The 20,571-nt window shown below is 39.3% G+C and overlaps 1 protein-coding gene across 1 annotated transcript; it reads left to right on the forward strand.

Annotated features, from left to right (window-relative positions):
* Positions 1-1,702: 1,702 nt before the first annotated feature.
* TNFRSF9 (TNF receptor superfamily member 9) lies at positions 1,703-19,991 on the forward strand. Its single transcript, NM_001035336.2, is given in 8 exon segments — positions 1,703-1,764; positions 2,480-2,658; positions 4,447-4,554; positions 5,163-5,300; positions 5,821-5,887; positions 7,519-7,649; positions 8,798-8,932; positions 19,397-19,991. Coding segments are annotated over 7 exon segments (765 nt in total). The 5' UTR covers positions 1,703-1,764; positions 2,480-2,561; the 3' UTR covers positions 19,486-19,991.
* Positions 19,992-20,571: the final 580 nt, after the last annotated feature.

Genomic DNA, 20,571 nt, shown 5'->3' on the forward strand with positions numbered 1-20,571 from the left:
CTGGACTACAGAGTCCAGGTTTTCTTTTGTACACAACAGGAAGCCATGAACATTTCTAAGGAGGTTGATGGCATAATAGGAGTTGTGGAGACATGTAAGGGGCTTCTCTGGTGGCTCAGATGGTAAAGAATCCACTTGCAATGTGGGAGACCTGGGTTTGAAAGATCCCCTGAAAGAGGGCATGTATTACGCACACATGCGTGCATGCTAAGTCACTTCAGTCAGGTATGACTCTTTGCAACCCTATGGACCCCATAGTGTGCCAGCCTCCTCTGTTCATGGAATTCTCCAGGCAAAAATACTGGAGTGTGTTGCCATTCCTCCTCTAGGGGATCTTCTTGACCTAGGGACGGAAACTGTTTGGATCTGATAGAAAAACATCTGTCTTACTGGAAATCATTCTTCCTCTTAGTTCCCTTACTTGTCTTCCTGAGGGCTGCTAGCTGGACTCAGTGTTTTAGCATTTTGAAAACATCCTCCTCTTCTTCCTGCTCCTCCTCCTCTCCTGATCCTCTTATTCTTTTTTTTTTTTTTAATTTGAAATAACGATTTTATAAAATCCTTCACGGGCTTCCCAAGTGACTCAGTGGTAAAGAATCCGCCTGTCAGGGTGGGAAAAATGGGTTTGATTCCTGGGTCAAGAAGATCCCCTGGAGAAGAGAATGGTAACCCACTCCAGCATTCTTGCCTGGAAAACTCCATGGACAAAGGAGCCTGGCAGGCTACGGTCCATAGGGTCACAAAGAGTCAGATATGACTTATCGACCAAACAACAATAACAACAAAAACCCTCATGGATCACAGCTTCACCCAGTGAAGTCCCCAGCCACATAAATTCTGTTTCCTTTGTCTCCAATTCCCCTCCATTTCTTTCTCCTTCTTCCATCTCACCCACGCAGCAGTCAAAAGGGAGTCGAATTGTCCTTGGTTCAACCTGCTGATAATTTGGCCAGACTCATTGCTCCAATGTTCTTTTGCATAATGCCCTCCTCCTCCTCATATCAACTCTTAGGGATCATTTGCAGCTTAGTTACTTCTCTGATGCCTGGATCATCAGCTGCAGTAAATAAATTATAGCTAGAGCATCACTAGTACTATAGTGATTAACCCTGTTATTATAGGGTTAAGGGGTAGTAATTGACAGGAGTGCTGATCTTTCTTTAGAAGTGGGTTTCTTCCCTCCAATATGTTGGTGGTGGTTTACCTGCTAAGTCATGTCCAGCTCTTGCAACCCTATGGACTATAGCCGGCCAGGCTCCTCTGTCCATGGGATTCTCCAGGCAAGAATACTGGAGTGGGTTGCTATTTCCTTCTCCAGGGAATCTTCCCAAACCAGGAATCGAACCTGGGTCTCCTACACTGGCATGTTCTTTACCAACTGAGCTACAAGGGAAGCCCGTTGAGGGCTTCAAATACTTTGAGGATGCCTTAAAAGCTTTGGCACGGAGAACCACTTTCAAGTGACAAAAATGAGTTTGCCAAAGTCATCTGAAACAAACAAACAAAAATGCCCTAACAGTAGGGGGCTGCTTTTAGTTTGAATTGCGTTATCAAGTCGGGACAGACACTCTAGGAGACTTTAAGGTCACCAAATACCAAGTGAGCTATTATACATCAGAACTGTCTCTGGGGATTTCCCATGAGGCCCCGCCCCCCTGAGTCACCAAACTCCCCTCTTTGACCTGCAGCTCTTCTCAGCTGCAGATCTCACTGCTCTGAAGACCAAGGAGGAGCAAACTTCTTCAGCAGCCCTGGAATCTCCAGGTTTGTCCATTTGGGGAGATGGTTGGGGGTGGAGAGGAGGAACCGAGTAGGGATGAGGATGGAAACTTTGTTCCCTTTATACGTTTCTAGACTTTCTTCCCTTCTGATTTCTAATGACTTTCACTCCACAGCCCATTAAATAAAGACCAGGAACCTGGCCTCTAGAGATTGCTGGACTCTAGTTTTATGACTGCAAATCTCAAAATGAACAAATACATAACTATTAAGAAAGTGTGATAGTGAGTTCAACATTTTAGCAATTAGGTGTTGTAATTCCACATACTGTTTGGACAAAGGAGGAATTTTAATAATGAGGTGTCTTCTCATGGAGCTGAACTGTCGGATTCTCTTTTTAAGGACTGTTATTTCGGTGACAGTACGCCACTGCCATTGTTGAAATCTAGATGCTAATGCTGAATATCTATGAAAGTCCCCAAAAGTTCTTGCTATTGTTATTTCTGCATTTTGGCAAAGCATGTTGGAAAGTGCACTCATAGACTTTGGCAAATCTGCACAAAGCTGTGTGTTTAATCATGCAGGTCTTATCATAGAAGTTTCTATGAATTCACTATCTTTTCTGTGGTATTCCATCATTAATTGCTCTTGAGAACCCCTGAGTTGTGATCTTGTAGAAATGCACAGGTAATAAATAGGTGAACTGTTGATAACTATGAAAGGAGAAACCACCTCATCCTTGAAACTTTTTACTTTCTAGAGTGGGTATTTGTGAAACCAGCTACTTTGATTAAAATTCTGTTGGACTCTGCTTGGCTAATAAATCTCTGCAAGATTTCATCATGGGAAATGGCTATTACAACATAGTGGCTACTGTGCTATTGGTCATGAATCTTGAGAGGACACGATCACTGCAGGATTTCTGTAACTGTTCAGCAGGTAAGAACCAAATTATCACGTGTGCTTCATCTGTTGCAAACATGGTTTGGTTAGTCTGGTAGTCAGAGCTAATTAGCTCTGTTTTAATGATCCTTTAAAAAATTAAACTATAGTTGATTTATAATATTGCATTAGTTTCAGTGTGTTAGCTGCTCAGTCATGTCCGATTTTACCTCATAGACTGTAGTCCGCCACGCTCCTCTGTCCATGAAATTCTCTAGGCAAGAATAAGGAGTGGGTAGCTATTCCCTTCTCCAGGGAATCTTCCATGGTTCACACACACACACACATATATGTCTGTGCTTGTGCATGCTAAGTTGCTTCAGTCATGTCCAACTCTTTGTGACCCCATGGACTGTAGCCCACCAGGCTCCTCTGTCCATGGGATTCTCTAGGCAAGAATACTGGAGTAGGTTGACGTGCCCTCCTCCAGGGGATCTTTGTATATATATATATATATATATATATATACACATATACATATTGCAGTGTATCTATTAATCCCAAACTCCTAATTTATCCCTCCCCTCCATTAATATCTTTTATTCATTCATTTACAAATATTTCTTGGATGCTGCATCTTAGCTGTGTGAACATAGCCTTCTCTCTTAATCTCTCGTGTCTCAGCTTTGTCATGTAGGGGTGATATGAGCACCTATCATAGGATTGATTGCTGGAAGGACTGTATGATGGGCTTAGATCAGTGCACAGTACAGGAAAAGACCTCAACAAATAGCTTGGTGTATGAGGACAAGTATTCAGACTGGGGGTGCAACAAGGAATAAGCAAGTGGCTTAACAGAGTGGGAAAAGGCTGCTGCTGCTGCTGCTGCTGAGTCGCTTCAGTCATGTCCGACTCTGCGCGACCCTACAGATGGCAGCCCATCAGGCTTCCCCATCCCTGGGATTCTCCAGGCAAGAACAATGGAGTGGGTTGCCATTTCCTTCTCCAGTGCATGAAAGTGAAAAGTGAAAGTGAAGTTGCTCAGTCGTGTCTGACTCAGCGACCCCATGGACTGTAGCCTACCAGGCTCCTCCGTCCATGGGATTTTCCAGGCAAGAGTACTGGAGTGGGTCACCATTGCCTTCTCGGAGGGAAAAGGCCGACACATTTAAATGTTAGTGTGCCAATAAAGGACATTGATCTCCCCCTTAATCCAGTCATACTGGTCTCCCAGATCGATCAAGAGAAACTCTGTTTTATTCAATAGATTAAAAAAACTTTTTCTGTTGATTTTTTTGTTGCTATATCTATACTTCACTGTTTTTAATTCTATGATTACACTTAAGGAAACCTTGCAGGTGGATGTTTTGAGGTTTTCTTTGGCTGTATTGTGTCTTCATTGCTGTGTGGGCTTTCCTCTAGTTGTGACAAGCAGGGTCTACTCTCGAGTTGTGGTGCATAGTCTTCTCATTGTGATGGCTTCTCTTTTTGCAGAGCATGAGCTCTAGGGTACTTGGGTTTCAATACTTGTGGCTCATTGGGCTCTAGAGCACAGGCCCAATAGTTGTGACTCACAGGCTTATTGCTCCCAGGCTCGTGGGATCTTCCCAGATCAGGGATCATACCCATATCTCCTGCATTGGAAGGTGGATTCTTTATCACTGAGCCACCAGGGAAGCCCTAAATGGATAATTTAAAACAGTCGATCAACAAATAAAGTGTGTTGCTATGTTACCTAGAAATCGAATCTTTATTTCATATTCTGGTTTTCTTGTGAACTTCATAATACTTCAGGTGATGACTGTCCATTGAAAAACATGAACAGCTCTTATCTTCCCTTTTTAGGTACTTTCTGTGGGAAAAGCAATCCAGAGCTCTGCATTTCTTGTCCTTTAAACAGTTTCTCCAGCACAAGTGGACAGAAGTCCTGTGACATATGCAGAAAGTGTGAAGGTATGATTAAAAAATGTAGTCTTTATGCCGATATGTGTTGGAAAGACAAGTTTTTATTCCCTAGTGTACTAATCTTGCTTAAAAGTCTGAAGTGTCAGGTCGACTGATTCCTCTGCCAATAGGCAGGGTCCAGTAAAATAATTTAGTGTAAGAGCCAACACTGGTGGATTGAGCTTTTTGAATATTAGAGGAAACATTCATTGGACAAGAGAGAATTTTTTTAATAGCAGAACGTAAAATGTCTTCTTTAGTTATTTAAAAGTAAGCTTTGTACTCTGAGGTCACTGTTTGTTCAGTCACTAAGTCGAGACTAACTCTTATCTGACCCATAGACTGTAGCCCACCAGGCTCCTCTGTCCATGAGATTTCCCAGACAAGAATACTGGAATGGGTTGCCATTTCCTTTTGCAAGGGATCTTCCCAACCCAGGGATTGAACCCGAGTCTCCTGCATTGCAGGACGATTCTTCACCGCTGAGCCACCAGGAAAGCCCCTGAGGTCATTAAGGAACGTTATAAGTAGAACGGGCATAGTTTTTATTGCAGAACATGAATTTGCTTCCTGCTTTTGGAGGTCAAGGGTCGGTGTAACCCTGATGGACTTTGTAGGTATTTTCAGGATCAAGAAGCCATGTTCCTCCACCAGCAATGCAGAGTGTGAATGCATTCCGGGATTCCACTGCGAAGGGGCAGGATGTTCCATGTGTGAAAAGGACTGTAAACAAGGTCAAGAATTAACAAATGAGGGTAAGTTTCCTCTTGTAGGGTGCAAATTTGTTATCTAGACTTACATCATTCGCTTAGTTCATGGTCCTTTGATTATAAAACAGATTTGTAGAACCTTTAAGTAATAAATAATGAACCATGGAGTCACATATCTGATATTTGCAAAATTACTTTTAGGTCAATGAAACTAATTTGAGATGACAACATTTTTCACCAGAACCATGCTTTTTCATGCATATACAATACCATACATATAATTAGAATAAAACCTTTAGTCACATTAGGGTTTCATTTCAAGAAAAACTGTTGAACAATCTGTGTAGATTGTATTAAGCTAATAACTTTATTACAGGATTATATTTATCATATACTGCTCAAGAAGAATTGTTTATCACTAATGAAATTCAGGAAGAATTGTTGGATAATCAGCACAGATCATATTAAATTAATGACTTTATTGTTATGAAATCATGTTCATCTCAGGGAAAGTTTAAAATGATAAAAATGCTTCCTTTTATTATTCCTTTAATTTTTATAAAAGGTTGTAAAGACTGCTCTTTTGGGACATTTAATGATCAGGAACATGGCATCTGTCGACCTTGGACAGAGTATGTATCATTTCTTTTTGCTTAAAAGTAAAGTGTCTGGGTTAACTTTTCCAACTGATGCTTAAAAATTTTTTAGTTAATTAATTATTTTAATGGAGGATAATTGCTTTACAATGTTGTGTTGTTTTCTGCCATGCATCAACATGATTCAGCCATAGGTATGCATATGTTCCCTCCCTCTTGAACTTCCCTCTCACTCACTGATGCTTTTTTAAACCTGTCAAGTGTAAATATTGAGTAACTGTGCAAATAGGCAGCATGGGAATGGTATGAGGTCATTGTGACTGGTTTGCCAAAATGGGCATTTTCTCCAGGAGTAATGCCCAGAACAGCTATGTCAGATTTGCAGTGGAACTTAGTTACTGTCTGCCCCAAGGGTTCTTCTGTCTCCCTCCAATCTCTTTGCTGCCTCTAATATTTCCTTATTGACCAGTCCACTGATAATGATATAGAAGAGGGTAAAGTATGTTTCCTTTCCTCAGAATGATTAACATAGACTTGGGCAAATAAGACCATCCCAGGCAGTCAAACAGCCAACAGTGTGTTTTGTATGCCTTTGTTCTTTTTGCATTGTGTTTTCTTACAAGATCATTTTTATTATTATTTTACATTTACATTCTTATTGTGTTTTACAAAAGTATTGATTCATAGCACATTAGAAAGTTTTGTTTTTTATTTTTGTTTTTTTGTCTTTTGACACAAATAGTTCTGAGCAGTGAAGTGACTCTGTGTGGAAAGTGGGACTGAACTGGCTTTGGGGAATGGGTGGGTTCATGTTAGGTAAAGGACAGGGGAGAGACACAGGACAATGATGATGATGGTGATGATGACCACAATCATGTGCTTACTTGTTCAGTCATGCCCGACTCTTTGCGATCCCATAGGCTGTAGCCCACTGGGTCATCTATTCATGGGGATTCTCCAGGCAAGAATACTGGAGTGGGTTGCCATGCCCTCCTCCAGGGGATCTTCCCAACCCAGGGATTGAACCTGGGTCTCTTGCATTGTAGGCAGATTCTCTCTGATCTGTCATATGCCAATACATCATGGGGTTAGGAGATCCTAACCCTATGAAGGAGACCCAGGGTTCGATCCCTGGGTTAGGAAGATCCCTTCAAGAAGGGAATGGCTACCCACTCCAGTATTCTTGCCTGGGAAATCCCATGGACAGAGGAGCCTGGCTGGCTACAGTCCATGGGGTCGCAAAGAGTCAGACACGACTGAGCAACCATCACACACACTACTACTACAACCCTATGCTAAGCTGTCTGTCCTTTCTGTGTGCCAGAGATGCTCAAACACACTTAAGAAGGTGGAGGTGACAGACAAACCATGCAACAGCCTGATGTAGGCTATCATGGGCCAGGTTCTGCAGACTGGGAAGGAAGAAGAAGCCAGTTAGGCAGGTAGCATGAGATGGACTGTGGAGAGCCATGAAAGCCAAGTGAACACTGGAAGAAGCCCGACGTTCAGTGAAGTTTTTCAAAATATCCTTGCTTTGCCTATAAACCCAGATCCACATACCCTTGTCACTAGAACTGCTCAATCAAGTAGAAAATGTCAGTCTTTTAAAATTAGAATGATCTGTACCTGAATTAATTATTTGAACTCTTTTCATTGGACTCTCTAAGCTGTTCTTTGAATGGAAAGGCTGTCCTTGTAAACGGGACGAAGGAAAGTGACGTAGTGTGTGGACCACCGTCATCTGACTTCTCTCCAGGTGCATCCTCCACCATCGTGCCTGCCCCTGGGAGAGAGCCAGGTAGCTGGTTTGTTGCTGTTAAATAAGTGAATGTATCATGGCCATTCTGGTTGGCATCTAAATCACCCCAATGTCCTGATGTCTTGCATATCAATCTATAGCAGGCACCTCCGACACACCTTCTTTCTCTTACCCTGGCTTCAAGAGACCCATCTCTTTCATCAGTGTTTATTATTTAGTCTGGGTTACATATATTAATGAGCAGAGCAAGGTGAGATTCGATCCAAATAGACACTAACCCCTTTGATCTTGCCAAATAACGATAGTGATAGAGTCCCATGTTTCCTATATCCTAGAAGGCCAAATCAGTTAATTTTGTGGGTCTCTAGAAAATTACTGGGCTTCCCTAGTGGCTCAGTGGTAAAGAATCCATCTGCCAATGCAGGAAACATGGGTTCAATCCCTGGGCCAAGAAGATCCCCTGGAGAAGGAAATGGCAACCCACTCTAGTATTCTTGCCTGGAGAATTCCATGGACAGAGGAGCCTGGTGGACTACAGTCCATGGGGTCGAAAAAGAGTTGGACACGACTTAGTCACTAAAAATCAACAACAAAGGAACATTATTAAGGTTTTTTGTTTTTTTGTTTTTTTTTTTAAGTTTTCTTAACAAGCAAGCAGGCAAATTTACTAAAAGAGCTGGTGGGAGATGCCTGAAGCACCTCTTCTCATGGTGAAGAGTTTAAAAATGCAAGTTTACATCAGCATATTTGGAAAATTATATTTTTGCCTCAGTTTTCCTTTTGCTCTTTTTTGTTTTGCAAGCTTTAAACTTTTTATTTTGTATTGGCTATTTTGTTAATAGCCAATTAACAGTGTTGTGGTAGTTTCAGGTGAACATTTAAGGGATCTAGCCATACATGTATACATGTATCCATTCTCCTCCACACCCACCTCCCATCCAGGCTGCCATGTAACATTGAGTAGATTTCTATGTGCTATGTAGTAGGACATACAGCAGTACATACACAACCTTCCCCAATTCCCTAACTATCCCTTCCCCCCATTCTTCTCCCCACAACCATAAGTTCGTTATCTGAGTCTGTGAGTCTCTTTCTGTTTTGTAAGTAAGTCCATTTGTATCGTGTCTTTTAGATTCCACATATGAGGGATGTCAGATGATATTTCTCCTTTTGGTCTTTTTCTACAGGTCTCACCTCCCAGATCGTCATCTTCTTCCTTGCCCTGACATCAGCTGCCATGCTGTGCCTGGCGTCCTTCGTGGTTCTCCGTTTCTCTGTGATTAAGCAGGGCAGAAAGAAGCTCCTGTATATATTCAAACAACGTAAGATGAATGTAAAAGTGTGAGATATCAGCTTTCTGAGGCTAGACGTTTTGCAGTAGAAATAAAAAGATGATTTTTTTTAAATTACAGAAGTTAGGTCAGTATAGCACAGTGGTTATCAAGCAGGACAATTTGGTCCCAAGGGGACACTCAGCAGTGTCAGGAGACAGGTTTGATGGTCAAAGTCTAAGAGGTGGTGGAGCGGGTGCTGTGCTCTGGTATCTAGTGAGTGGAGGTCAGCAATGCTGCTAAAATCCTATATGCACAAGACGGCCCCACAACAAAGAGTGACCCAGCCCCAGAGGTCCATGGCTGAGGTGGAGAAAGCTCAGTGATGGCAGAACATAGCCCAAAGGTTCTGGAAAAATTACTACTTCAAGTATGCTGCAGCCTTCGACAACTCTGTGTATGTGTGTGTGTGTCCACTCAATAGTGAATACAGGACACTGAAAAGAGGAATCAAAAATAACATTGCCCCATCTAGCATGACTTCTCTGGCTGGTAAATGACCTTGACCTGAGCTAGACCCACAGCTAGAAGAGAGCCTAGAGAACTAAAAGAGAGTTTGAAGTGGTTTTAATGGGATGAGTTATTAGGACACTGATCTGGATTAAATGAGAATTTCAATGATGGATTCCACTCACTACACAAGACACTATTTCTATAAGGAACTCAGCAAGTGTCTAGCACAGAGTCAATATTCACTAAACAAAAGCTATTAATATTTATTCCAAAAGGCATATAGATGGAGGCAATTTGCATTTTTGACTTTGTGGAGGACAGAACCTTAGATAACAGGAAAGACTTACTAAGAGGAATTCATATACAAGAGGGTCACTCAGAGAGCTCTGTAATGTAGCCCTGCTGCTGCTGCTAAGTCGCTTCAGTCGTGTCTGACTCTGTGCGACCCCATAGACCGCAGCCCACCAGGCTCCCCCGTCCCTGGGATTCTCCAGGCAAGAACACTGGAGTGGGTTGCCATTTCCTTCTCTAGTAATGTAGCCCAGGCCATCATAATATGATTAGAGAGTGCCTACTTGTAAGTTGCTAAAAATATAGGAGGATAATTGCTTTATATCTTGCATCGATTTCTGCTATACAAAAACATGAATCAGCCATAGGTATAACATGTCTCCTCCCTCTTGAACCTCCCTCCCACTCCCCACTCCCTCCTTCCCCTCTCAGGTTTTTTGTGTTACAAGCAACTTTCCACTAGCTATCTGTTTTACATAGGATAATGTATATGTTTGGAGTAGGAAATGACAACCCACTTCAGTATTCTTGCCTGGAAAATTCCATGGACAGAGGAGCCTGGCAGGTACAGTCCAGGATCGCAAAGAGTTGGACAGACTGAGCAGCTAAGCACTCACATATGCAATGCATATGTGTTAGTATATAGTATTTGTTTTTCTCTTTCTGACTTACTTCACTCTGTATAACAGGCTCTAGGTTCATCCACTTAATAGAACAGACTCAAATAAAACAATTATCTTCCAATTAAGAATAATTTTTTTTCTTAAAAAAGGCAAAGACCCTGGAGACAAAATATCAGTAATAATGACATAAAGTCCTGCATTATCTCAAGAAAATGTCAAAAATATGTATAATTTTTTTTTAATATAGGAGGGAAAGAACTAGTAAAGTCTTATCTAAAGATGCAATACACTGATTTGTATAAAGGTTCTTTTCGGAAACAATACAAAATCTTTTCAACATTTTGAAATACACAGAAAAAAATGCATGCATGTAAAGTTTGCATGTATTTGAGCTAAGTTGCTTCAGCTGTGTCAGACTTTGTGCAACCCTATGGACTGCAACCTGGCAGGCTCCTCTGTTTAACAAACTGTAAAATGAACACCTGTGTAACCCTACTCATGTCAAGAAATAGAACACACTCTGCTCCCCGGAAGCCCTTCTTGTGTTCCTTCCAGATTAAAAACCCTCTCTCTGCTAGTGCTAACCACATCTAGATTCTTACGGTGTTCACTTCCTTGCTCTTATTTATAGTTTTGCTACCCAAGAACATGGTTTAATTTGGCTGCTTGTGAACTTCAGACCAGTGGAATCACACTCTATCTGTTCTATATTTTCCTTCCCCCTTTCACTCAACATTGTATCTTTATGATTCACCCATGTGTGGCATTTATCTTGAGTTGATTTCCATTGTTAAATGTTCTTCTATTGAAGGACTGTATCACAGTTTGTTTATCCATTCTAATATTCCTGGCCAATTGGGTTGTTTCCGATTTGGGGCTCTTACAGAGAATAATATTTGGATATTTTTGTCTATGTATCTCAGTGTACATAGCACGTTTCTTTCTTTCCTTTTTTTAAACCTAGGAATAAAGGTGCTGGAATATGTATCTTGGTCCTTCAGTTCAGCTGCTCAGTCATGTCCAACTCTTTGCGACCCCATGGACTGCAGCACACCAGGCTTCCCTGTCTATCACCAACTTGTTCAAACTCATATCCACTTGGTCCATAGTACTAGATTTATAAAACTTTTTGAGAGTGATAGGAGTCCAATTAGCAGCGTATGAGAATTCTTTTTGCACCAGTCCCTGCTAACACTTAGCATTATCAGACTTCTTAATTTTTATCTGTCTGATGGGTGTGTAGTAGTGTCTCGTGGTTTTAATTTGCATTTCCCTGATTACTGGTGAGATTGAACATCTTTTCATGTTATGTTTGGTCACTAGGATTTCCTCTCCTGCAAATCACCTGATCTTTTGAGCCTTTTCCCATTGGGTTGTTTGTCCTTTTCTTACTAATCTATAGGAATTTTTTAGTCTACTGTTTATGGTCTGCAAATATATTTTCCGACCCTGTGGTTTGTTCTTTGATTTTCTTTTTGAGGTCTTAACCTCTGATTTAAACCTTTAAATTCTCACCAAAACTTCTGATTTAAACAATTATCCGTCCCAGCTTTACCCCAAACTGCAATAAAGGTCTTTATAAAATGGTTTTCAAAAGTATTTATGAGTAATTAGGGAGTTTCAATGGAACTGTCATCAATTTAAAAAATTTTTAGGTTATTTTTTAAAACTTTCTATTTTGAAATAGAGATTCACAGGAAGTTGTAAAGACAGTACAGAAAAGTCATACGTGCCATTCATGGGGTTACATCATATTTAACTATCTGGTAGCTCAGCTGGTAAAGAATCCTCCTGCAATGCTGGAGATCCTAGAGATCCCCCAGAGAAGGGATAGGATACCCACTCCAGTATTCTTGGGCTTCCCTGCTGGCTCAGATGGTAAAGAATCCGCCTGCAATGCCGGAGACCTGAGTTCAATCCCTTGGTTGGGAAGATCCCCTGGCAGGGGACATAGCAACCCACTCCAGTATTCTTGCCTGGAGAATCCCCATGGACAGAGGAGCCTGGTGGGTTAGAGTCCATAGTGTCGCAGAGTCGGACATGACCGAGTGACTAAGCACAGCACAGCACACAGCACATAATATGAAAACCAGGCAGTTGACTGGCACACTGCGTGTGCTTAGTTCATGTGCATGTGTACGCTCAGTTGCTCGGCTGTGTCTCTTTGTGACCCCCAGGGACTGTAGCCCACCGGGCTCCTCTGTCCATGGGATTCTCTCAGCAAGAATACTGGAGTGGGTTGCCATTGTTTCCTCCAGGGGATCTTCCTGACCCAGGGATCGAACCCACATCTCCTGCATCTCCTGCTGGCAGGTGAATTCTTTACCATGAGCCACCTGTGTTTAGTGTATGTCATTTTATCACCCTTGTAGATTGGTGAAACCAGCAGCACAATCAAAATGCAGAACTATTCCATGACTATTACATTAGCGCTGTTATGAATAATCATGTACAGGACTTGTGTGGACATAAGCGTACATATCTTGAAGATAAATGCCCAGGAGTGCAATTACTGGGTCATGTGATAAGTATGTGTTCATTTTTTAAAGAAACTGCTAAACACTTTTCCACAGGAGTTGTACCATTTAACATTCCACCAGCAAGGTGTGAGAGATCCAGTTTTTCCTCATATTTGTCAGCATTTTGTATTGTTGCAATTTTTAATTTCAGTTGTTTGAAGAGATATGCACTAAGATCTCAATGTGGGCTTAATTTGCCTTTCCCTAAAGGCTGAACATTTTTCATGCACTTATTTTCCATCTGTCAGTCTTCTTCAGTGAAATGTTCCTTCATGTCTTTTACCCATTTTCTAATTAGATTGCCTATCTTTTGACATTTGAGCTATTTTTTAAAGTTCCAAGATATGAGTCTTTTATCAGATATGAGGTTTGGAAATATTTTCTCCAGTCTGTCACTTGCCTTTTCATCCTCTTCACATGATCTTCTGCAGAGAAAAAGTTTTTAATTTTGATGAAGTCCAACTGGCCACTTTTTAAATTTATGGGATTACATCTAAGAACTCTTTATTAAGTCCTAGATCTCAAAGATTTAGACTTTCTCCTATGTCATGTGCTAAATGTTTTGCATTTAAGTATACATTTCGTTTTTAGTTAAGTTCTATATAAGGTGTGAGAGTTTCAGGTCAATATTTTAAAATTATTATTATTTTTGCCTATGGGTGGCCAATGGCTTCAGCATCATTTATTGAAAAGATTATTCTGCTTCCATTGAAATAATATTGCATTTTTATAAAAACTCAGTTGGCTGTGCTTGTGTGAGGACTATTTCTGGTTTCTCTCTTCTCTTCCATTGGTCTGTGTGTTTTTCCTTCTGCCAATACCACACAGTCTTGGTTACTGTAGCTGTGAAAAAGTCTTGAAATTAGGTATAGGGTAGACTGAGTCCTCCCACATTATTCTTCTCTTTCAAGATTGTTTTGACTATTCTAGTTCATGAAGAGAATTTTAGGATAATCTTATCTCTATCTACAAAAAGTCAGCTGGGATTCTGATAGCAATTGTGTTAAATCTGTACATCAGTTCAGGAGGAATTGAGATCTTTCCTATGTTAACTATTCCAATCCCTGAACACAGTGTGTCTCTCCATTTATGTATATTTTCTTTGATTTCTTTCATCAGTGCTTTGTAGTTTTCAGCATACAAGTCCTGCACGTGTTTTTTAAATTTAGGCCTTAATATTTAAATTTTACAATTGCAAATGATATTGTATCTTAAATTTTGTTTTTTGACATGTTCATTGCTAGTATATAGAAATACAGTTGGTTTTTTTGTACTTTGAGTTTTGTCCTGTGATTTTGCTGAACTTGCTTACTAGTTCTAGGGTATTTTGTAGATTTCTTGGGATTTTTTATGTAGATTGAAATGTAATCTGTAAAAAAAAAAAAGTTTTGTCTTTTTTCATTTCCAGTCTATATGCCTTTTATTTCTTTTCTTGCCTTATTGTGCTAATTAGAATGTCCAGGACTATGTTGAATCATAGTGGTCAAAGTGGATATCATTGCCTGCAAAAAAAACCTCAGGGCAAAAGTATATAGTCTGTCATAAAGTATGATGTGAGTTACAGATTTTTAGTAGATATTCTTTATTAAGTTGAGAAAGTGCTCTGAAGGTTTTTTTTAAATCATGAATTAGTGCTAAATTTTGACAGGTGCTTTTTTGGTATCAATTGATTTGATTATGTGATTTTTCTTCTTTAGCCTGTTGAGATGGTGAATTCTATGGATTGATTTTTGAATTTCAGACTAACCTTACATCCCTGGATTAAAGTCCACTTAGTTATAGTATATAATTATTTTTATATATGTCTGAATTCTCTTGACTAATATTTTGTTAAGAATTTTTGCAGCTATATTCATGAAGAATATTGACCTGTGGTTTTCTTTTCTTGTACTGTCTTTGTCTGGTTTTGGTATCAAGGTAATATTGACTTCCTCAAGTAAGTTGGGGCTTATTCCCAACTTATTCTGTTTTCTGGAAGAGGTTGTGTAGAACTGGTGTTAGTTCTTCTTTAAATAGCTTTGTCTCGTGAAGCTATCTGAACATGGAGCTTTCTTTTTGAGGCTTCTTAATTACAAATTCAATTTCCTTAATAGGCCGCTGAAGTTGTTTAATTTATATTGAGTGAATTATGATAGTTTATGTTTTTTGAGGACTTGGTCCATTTCATCGAAGTTGTCAAATTTATGTGCTTAAGTTACTTATACTACTCCCTTATATCCTTTTGTTGTATACAGGTTGGTAGTGATATCACCTACTGATACTGGTAATGTGTGCCATTCTCCTTTTTTCTGAATAAGTTTTGGTACAGATTTCTCAATTTTATTGATCTTTTCAAAGAACCATCTCTTTGTTTCACTGATTTTCTTTGTCGTTCTATTTTCAATTTCACCAATTTCTGCTTTTACCTTTATTATCTCCTTTTTTCTGCTTGCCTTGGATTTATTTTGTTATTTTTCTATTTAGATGGTAGTTATGTTATTGGTTTGAGAGTTTTCCTCTTTCTATAAGAACTTCCTATTGTAAGTATCCTCAGTACTAAATTAGCTGTGTCCACACATTTTGATATGTTGTTTTCCATTTTCTTTCAGTTCAGTGTATTTTTTTGTGTTTCTCTTGATTATTTAATAGTGTGGTTTTTAGTTTCCTAGTATTTGGTGATTTTTTTGTTTTCTTTCTGTTGTTGATGTCTATTTTGATTCTATTATAGTAAGAGGACACCCTCTGTGTGATTTCTTTTAAATTTGCTGAAGTTTGATTCGTGGTCCAGGTCATGGTCTGTCTTGATCTTTTTTCTATTATTGTTGTTCAGTCACTCAGTTGTGTCCAACTCTTTGTGACCCCATGGACTGCAACCCTCTAGGTTCCCCGTTCTTTGCCATCTCCTGGAGCTTGCTCAAACTCATGTCCATTGACTTGGTGATGCCATCCAGCCATCTCATTCTCTGTTGTCCCCTTCTCCTCCTGCCTTCAATATTTCCCAGCATCAGGGTCTTTTCCAATGAGTCTGTTCTTGGCATCAGGTGGCCAAAGTATTGGAGTTTCAGCTTCAGCATCAGTCCTTCCAATGAACATTTAGGATTGACTGGTTTGATCTTCTTGCAGTCCAAAGGACTTTCAAGAGCTTTCTCCAACCATCACAGTTCAAAAGCATCAATTCTTTGGTGCTCAGCCTTCTTTATAGTCCAACTCTCACATCCATAATGACCTCTGGAAAAACCATAGCTTTGACTATACAGACTTTTGTCAGCAAAGTAATATCTCTGCTTTTTAATGTGTCGTCTAGATGTCAGCTTTTCTCCCAGGTAGCATCTTTTTAATTTAATGGCTGCAGTCACCATCTGCAGTGATTTTGGAGCCCAAGAAAATAAAGTCTGTCACTGCTTCCATTGTTTCCCCATCTATTTGCCATGAAGTGGTGGGACCAGATGCCATGATCTTTGTTTTTTGAATGTTGAGTTTTGAGCCAGCTTTTCCACTTTCCTCTTTCACCTTCTTCAAGAGGCTCTTTAGTTCCTTTTTGCTTTCTGCCTTAAGGGTGGTGCCATCTGCATATCTGAGGTTATTGATATTCCTGGCAATCTTGATCCTGGCTTGTGCTGCATCAAGCCTGGCATTTCTCATGATGTACTCTGCATATAAGTTAAATAAGCAGAATGACAATATACAGCCTTGATGTCCTCCTTTAGACACTTGAAAAGGTAGATAGACTGTACTATAAATATAAATTTAATCCTATTGATTGATAATGTTGCTGAATTCTTCTATATCATTTCTGATTTCCTGTCAAGTTGTTCTATCAACTCTTGGAAGAATGCCATTTAATTCTTCGAATATAATTGTGAATTTGTATATTTCTCTTTTCAGTTTTATCAGTTTTGCTTCACCTATTTTGTAGCTCTGTTGTTTGTTGTATACATATTTAGTACTGCCATGCTTTCTTGGTGAATTGACTCTTAATTATGTAAGCTCCCTCTCTGTGTCTGGTAGTTTTCTTTGTTCTGAAGTCTACTTTATCTGATAGTAATATAGCCACCCTTGCTTTTTAAAAATTTATAATATACATGGTGTATCTTTTTGCATCTTTTTACTTTCAACCTTCCTACATTTTTATATCTGAAATAAATTTCTTGTAAATAACATATAATGGTCACACTACTAATTTCTGTCATCTTTTGATTGGTATATTTTTAAAATGTACATTTAATATAATTACTTATATGTTAGGACTAAAGATGTTATTTTATTTTGTTTTCTGTTTTCTTTCCCTGGCTTTCATTAGAAATTCACTGTCGTTTTTGGCTCTTCCCCTCTAAGTGATGTGTTACTTCCCTCTGGCTGCTTTCAAGATTTCTTTTTGTTTCCAGAACTTAAACTGAAATGTGCCTTGGTGTGGATTTCCTTGGATAGTCCTGTTCAGGATTCACTTAGCTTCCTGCATCTGTAGATTTAAGCCTTTTTCTAGATTTGGCAAATTTTCAGCCATTATTTCTTCAAATACTTTTTCAGCCCTACTCCCTTTATCTTCTTCAAGGACCCCAGTGACATCAATATTAGTTTGTTGTTTTTTTTTCCCCCATTAGTCCCACATGTCCCTGAAGCTCTGTTCACTTTTCCCCCAGTCTTTTCTCTCTGTTCAGATGCGGTAATGATTCTTTCCTTTCCTTCTTCTCCATTCTTGTGCTGAACCCATTCACTGATATTTTAAGTTTTGGTTATTGTAATTTTTCAGTTCTAAAATTGCCACCTGATTCTTTTCTAAGATCTTGTTTTTCATTTGTTTCCAGTGTGTTCCCAATTGCTTGTTGAAGCATCCATCTTTTTGATGGCTACTTTAATATCCTTGCCAGATAACTCTAATATCTACATCACCTAGACCTCCTCAGGATGGTATCCTTGTTATTGCTAGACATGTGTGGCAGTTTGGGCTCCCCATTAAGCCTCTACTCATAAGACTCTGGCTAGGTTGAGGGACTTTGTTCCTGCTCCCCACATGGCTTCCACTGATAATAAGTGGATGGGATTGGGGGTGACCTTGATACTGTGAGTGGTGATGAAGTCCTAACTCTCCACTAGGACTCCTCTGATGCCACCCTAATAGGTATGGGCCAGTGAGCCTTGATAGCACTTGGTAAGAGTGTAAGTCTAAGTGCTCTACTGGGTCTTAGTGGTGGGCTTAGGTGTGGGACCACTTTTATTAGTCCACTTTTACAGTTCCCAGTCCAGGGCATATGAAGCAGAAAGAATACTCAGGGAACTTAAGGCCATAGCTCCTTGGGTTCCAAGATCCTTAACTGGTCTACTTTCTTGCCACCTTTCAGGTTCTTCTTATGTTTGTTATATAAAAGGTCCAGCATTTCCAGCAATACTTAGCAGGAAGAATAGAAGAAAGTATGATTACTCTGTCTTTCCAGAATCAAATTTTCATTTAAAAATTAATCTTTGATGCTATTTCTAAAGGAAAAAGACATCTCATTGGGAATCCTGGGTATCTTGACAATTTTTTAAAGACCTTGGAGATGGTGTGCTTGTTGAGCTTTGATTATTTTTTTACAGTTAAGAAGCATATAAAGTTGGGATAGGGCCTTTTGCTTTGTCAGGGTATAAAAATATACCTACATATATATTTATATATATATTTTAACTGATACTATATTATGTATAGTATTTATATATATATATATATATATATATATATATATATATATATATTTAACTGATATACCTATATATATGGGCTTCCCCTGTGGCTCAGTGGTAAAGAATCTGCCTGCCAGTTCAGGAGATATAGGTTCAGTCCTTGAGTTGGGAAGTTCTCCTGGAGAAGGAAATGACAACCCACTCCAGTATTCTTGCCAGGGAAATCTCATGGACAGAGGAGCCTGGCAGGCTATAATCCATGGGGTTGCAAAGAGTCGGACATAACATATATATATATTTATATGTGTATATATATATATTGATGGACTTGGGTGTGAGGCCACAGTCATATATGTATGTGTGTGTTAGCTATATATAAATTTTAATATATATTTTAGAATTTCAAGTTAATCAGCAATAGCACAAATAACTTTACACTAACATGTAAATGAAAATCTGGAAGCGAGTGCATAAATCAGTTCTTTACTTACTGATTGATGGAAGCAGTAGGAGTATATTTAACATCTCAGAGCCATAAGCATTTCATTCAAAAGAAACCATCTAATGTGTAATCTAAGTAACCCTCAAGACTAAAACATGTGCTGCTGAATTGAAACTGCAATCATGTTTGGCATATGACTAATTTTATGCTATAATGACTCATGCTCAAGACTGTTTTTAGTTTTTGTGGACACTAAAGAAACTAGTTTGTTCAGGACCAATAAAACAGTACTAGGTAAAAAGAAAAAAAAATCTTAAATAATCCTGAAAATTTTTATATTTGCTATAACCTCTCTGGCTGATGAGTTTGTTCAAACTAAAGCTGAGAATGTTTGCTGTTTAGAGATATTCTGCAAATGGGATTTATGGAAAATGGATGTTAAATGATTAAAACAGACAATGAAAGATAACTCTTCTAAATTACCTTTTAGCATTTATGAGACCAGTACAAACAGCCCAAGAGGAAGATGCCTGCAGCTGCCGATTTCCAGAAGAAGAGGAAGGAGAGTGTGAACTGTGAAGATGTGTTGGGACTCTCTTGAGAAGAATCGCAGGAGAAATATAAAGGATCCCACTATTATACTTTCTAAAACATCATTCCAGATCACACCCAGGATTACCCCAACAAACTTTTCCTAAATGCTAGTGAATTGGCCTTTGAAGATATACCACTTTTAACAGAACAGAAAAATGGGACAGAACTGGTGGTGAAGGGGGCATTTTGTACATACTACTTAAGAGGTTCAGGCTAGTTTTCTTGAAACCGAGAGAAGTATATTTTAAATTTAATCATGGAATCCAATGGTGCAGCTAAAATGATAATCAAAATCAGTTCTATTTTTTTCTGGTGCTCATATGACGTGTGTCAATAAGCCGTAAAATGCAGACAATATCCCCGACCAGATTTTCCACTGGTTCAAGCATCCTCAACAAGGGCCTCCTCCACTGTCAGGAGAAAGAATGATGACAATCATCATCATGGCCCAAGTTTGGGGTCAAGAGCAAAAAAATGGAAAAAAAAAAAAAGACAGACCTTGGGACTTCCCTGGTGGTGTAGCAGTCAAGACTCCATACTCCCAATGCAGAGGGCACAGGTTTGATCACTGGTTGGGGAGCTAAGATTCCCTCATGCTGTGTGATGCAGTCAAAAATAAACAAAAAGGGAAAAAAAGAAAAAAAAAGCAGACCTTGATGAAGAGTTCTGAAAAGAGTTCATGGGTATCCTGTGGTCCTCTCCATCTTCACATCTTCTGCCTTTGTCCTACTCCCCTCTGAGTCACAACTTACTTTTTTATATTCTTAAAAAACTTTAACCATAATATTTGATACACATAAACTAGGAGACCCATGAACACATCACCCAACCAAGCAAGAGTTGCCAAACTCCCATGGGCCAAATCTGAGATGCCATGTGCCTTCATATGGTTTTGCATGTATAAATAGTTAAAAGCAAATCAAAATAAGAATATTATCTCATGACACATAAAATTAGCTGGAACTCAAATTTTGGAGTCTCTAAGTAGGTTTTTTGGAAAACACAAGCCACCCGCAGGTGCCCTTTGCATTACAACAACAGAGTTGAGTAGTTGTGACAGAGACTGCATGG

Source organism: Bos taurus, chromosome 16, assembly GCF_002263795.3.
Source record: "Bos taurus isolate L1 Dominette 01449 registration number 42190680 breed Hereford chromosome 16, ARS-UCD2.0, whole genome shotgun sequence".
Lineage (NCBI taxonomy): Eukaryota > Metazoa > Chordata > Mammalia > Artiodactyla > Bovidae > Bos > Bos taurus.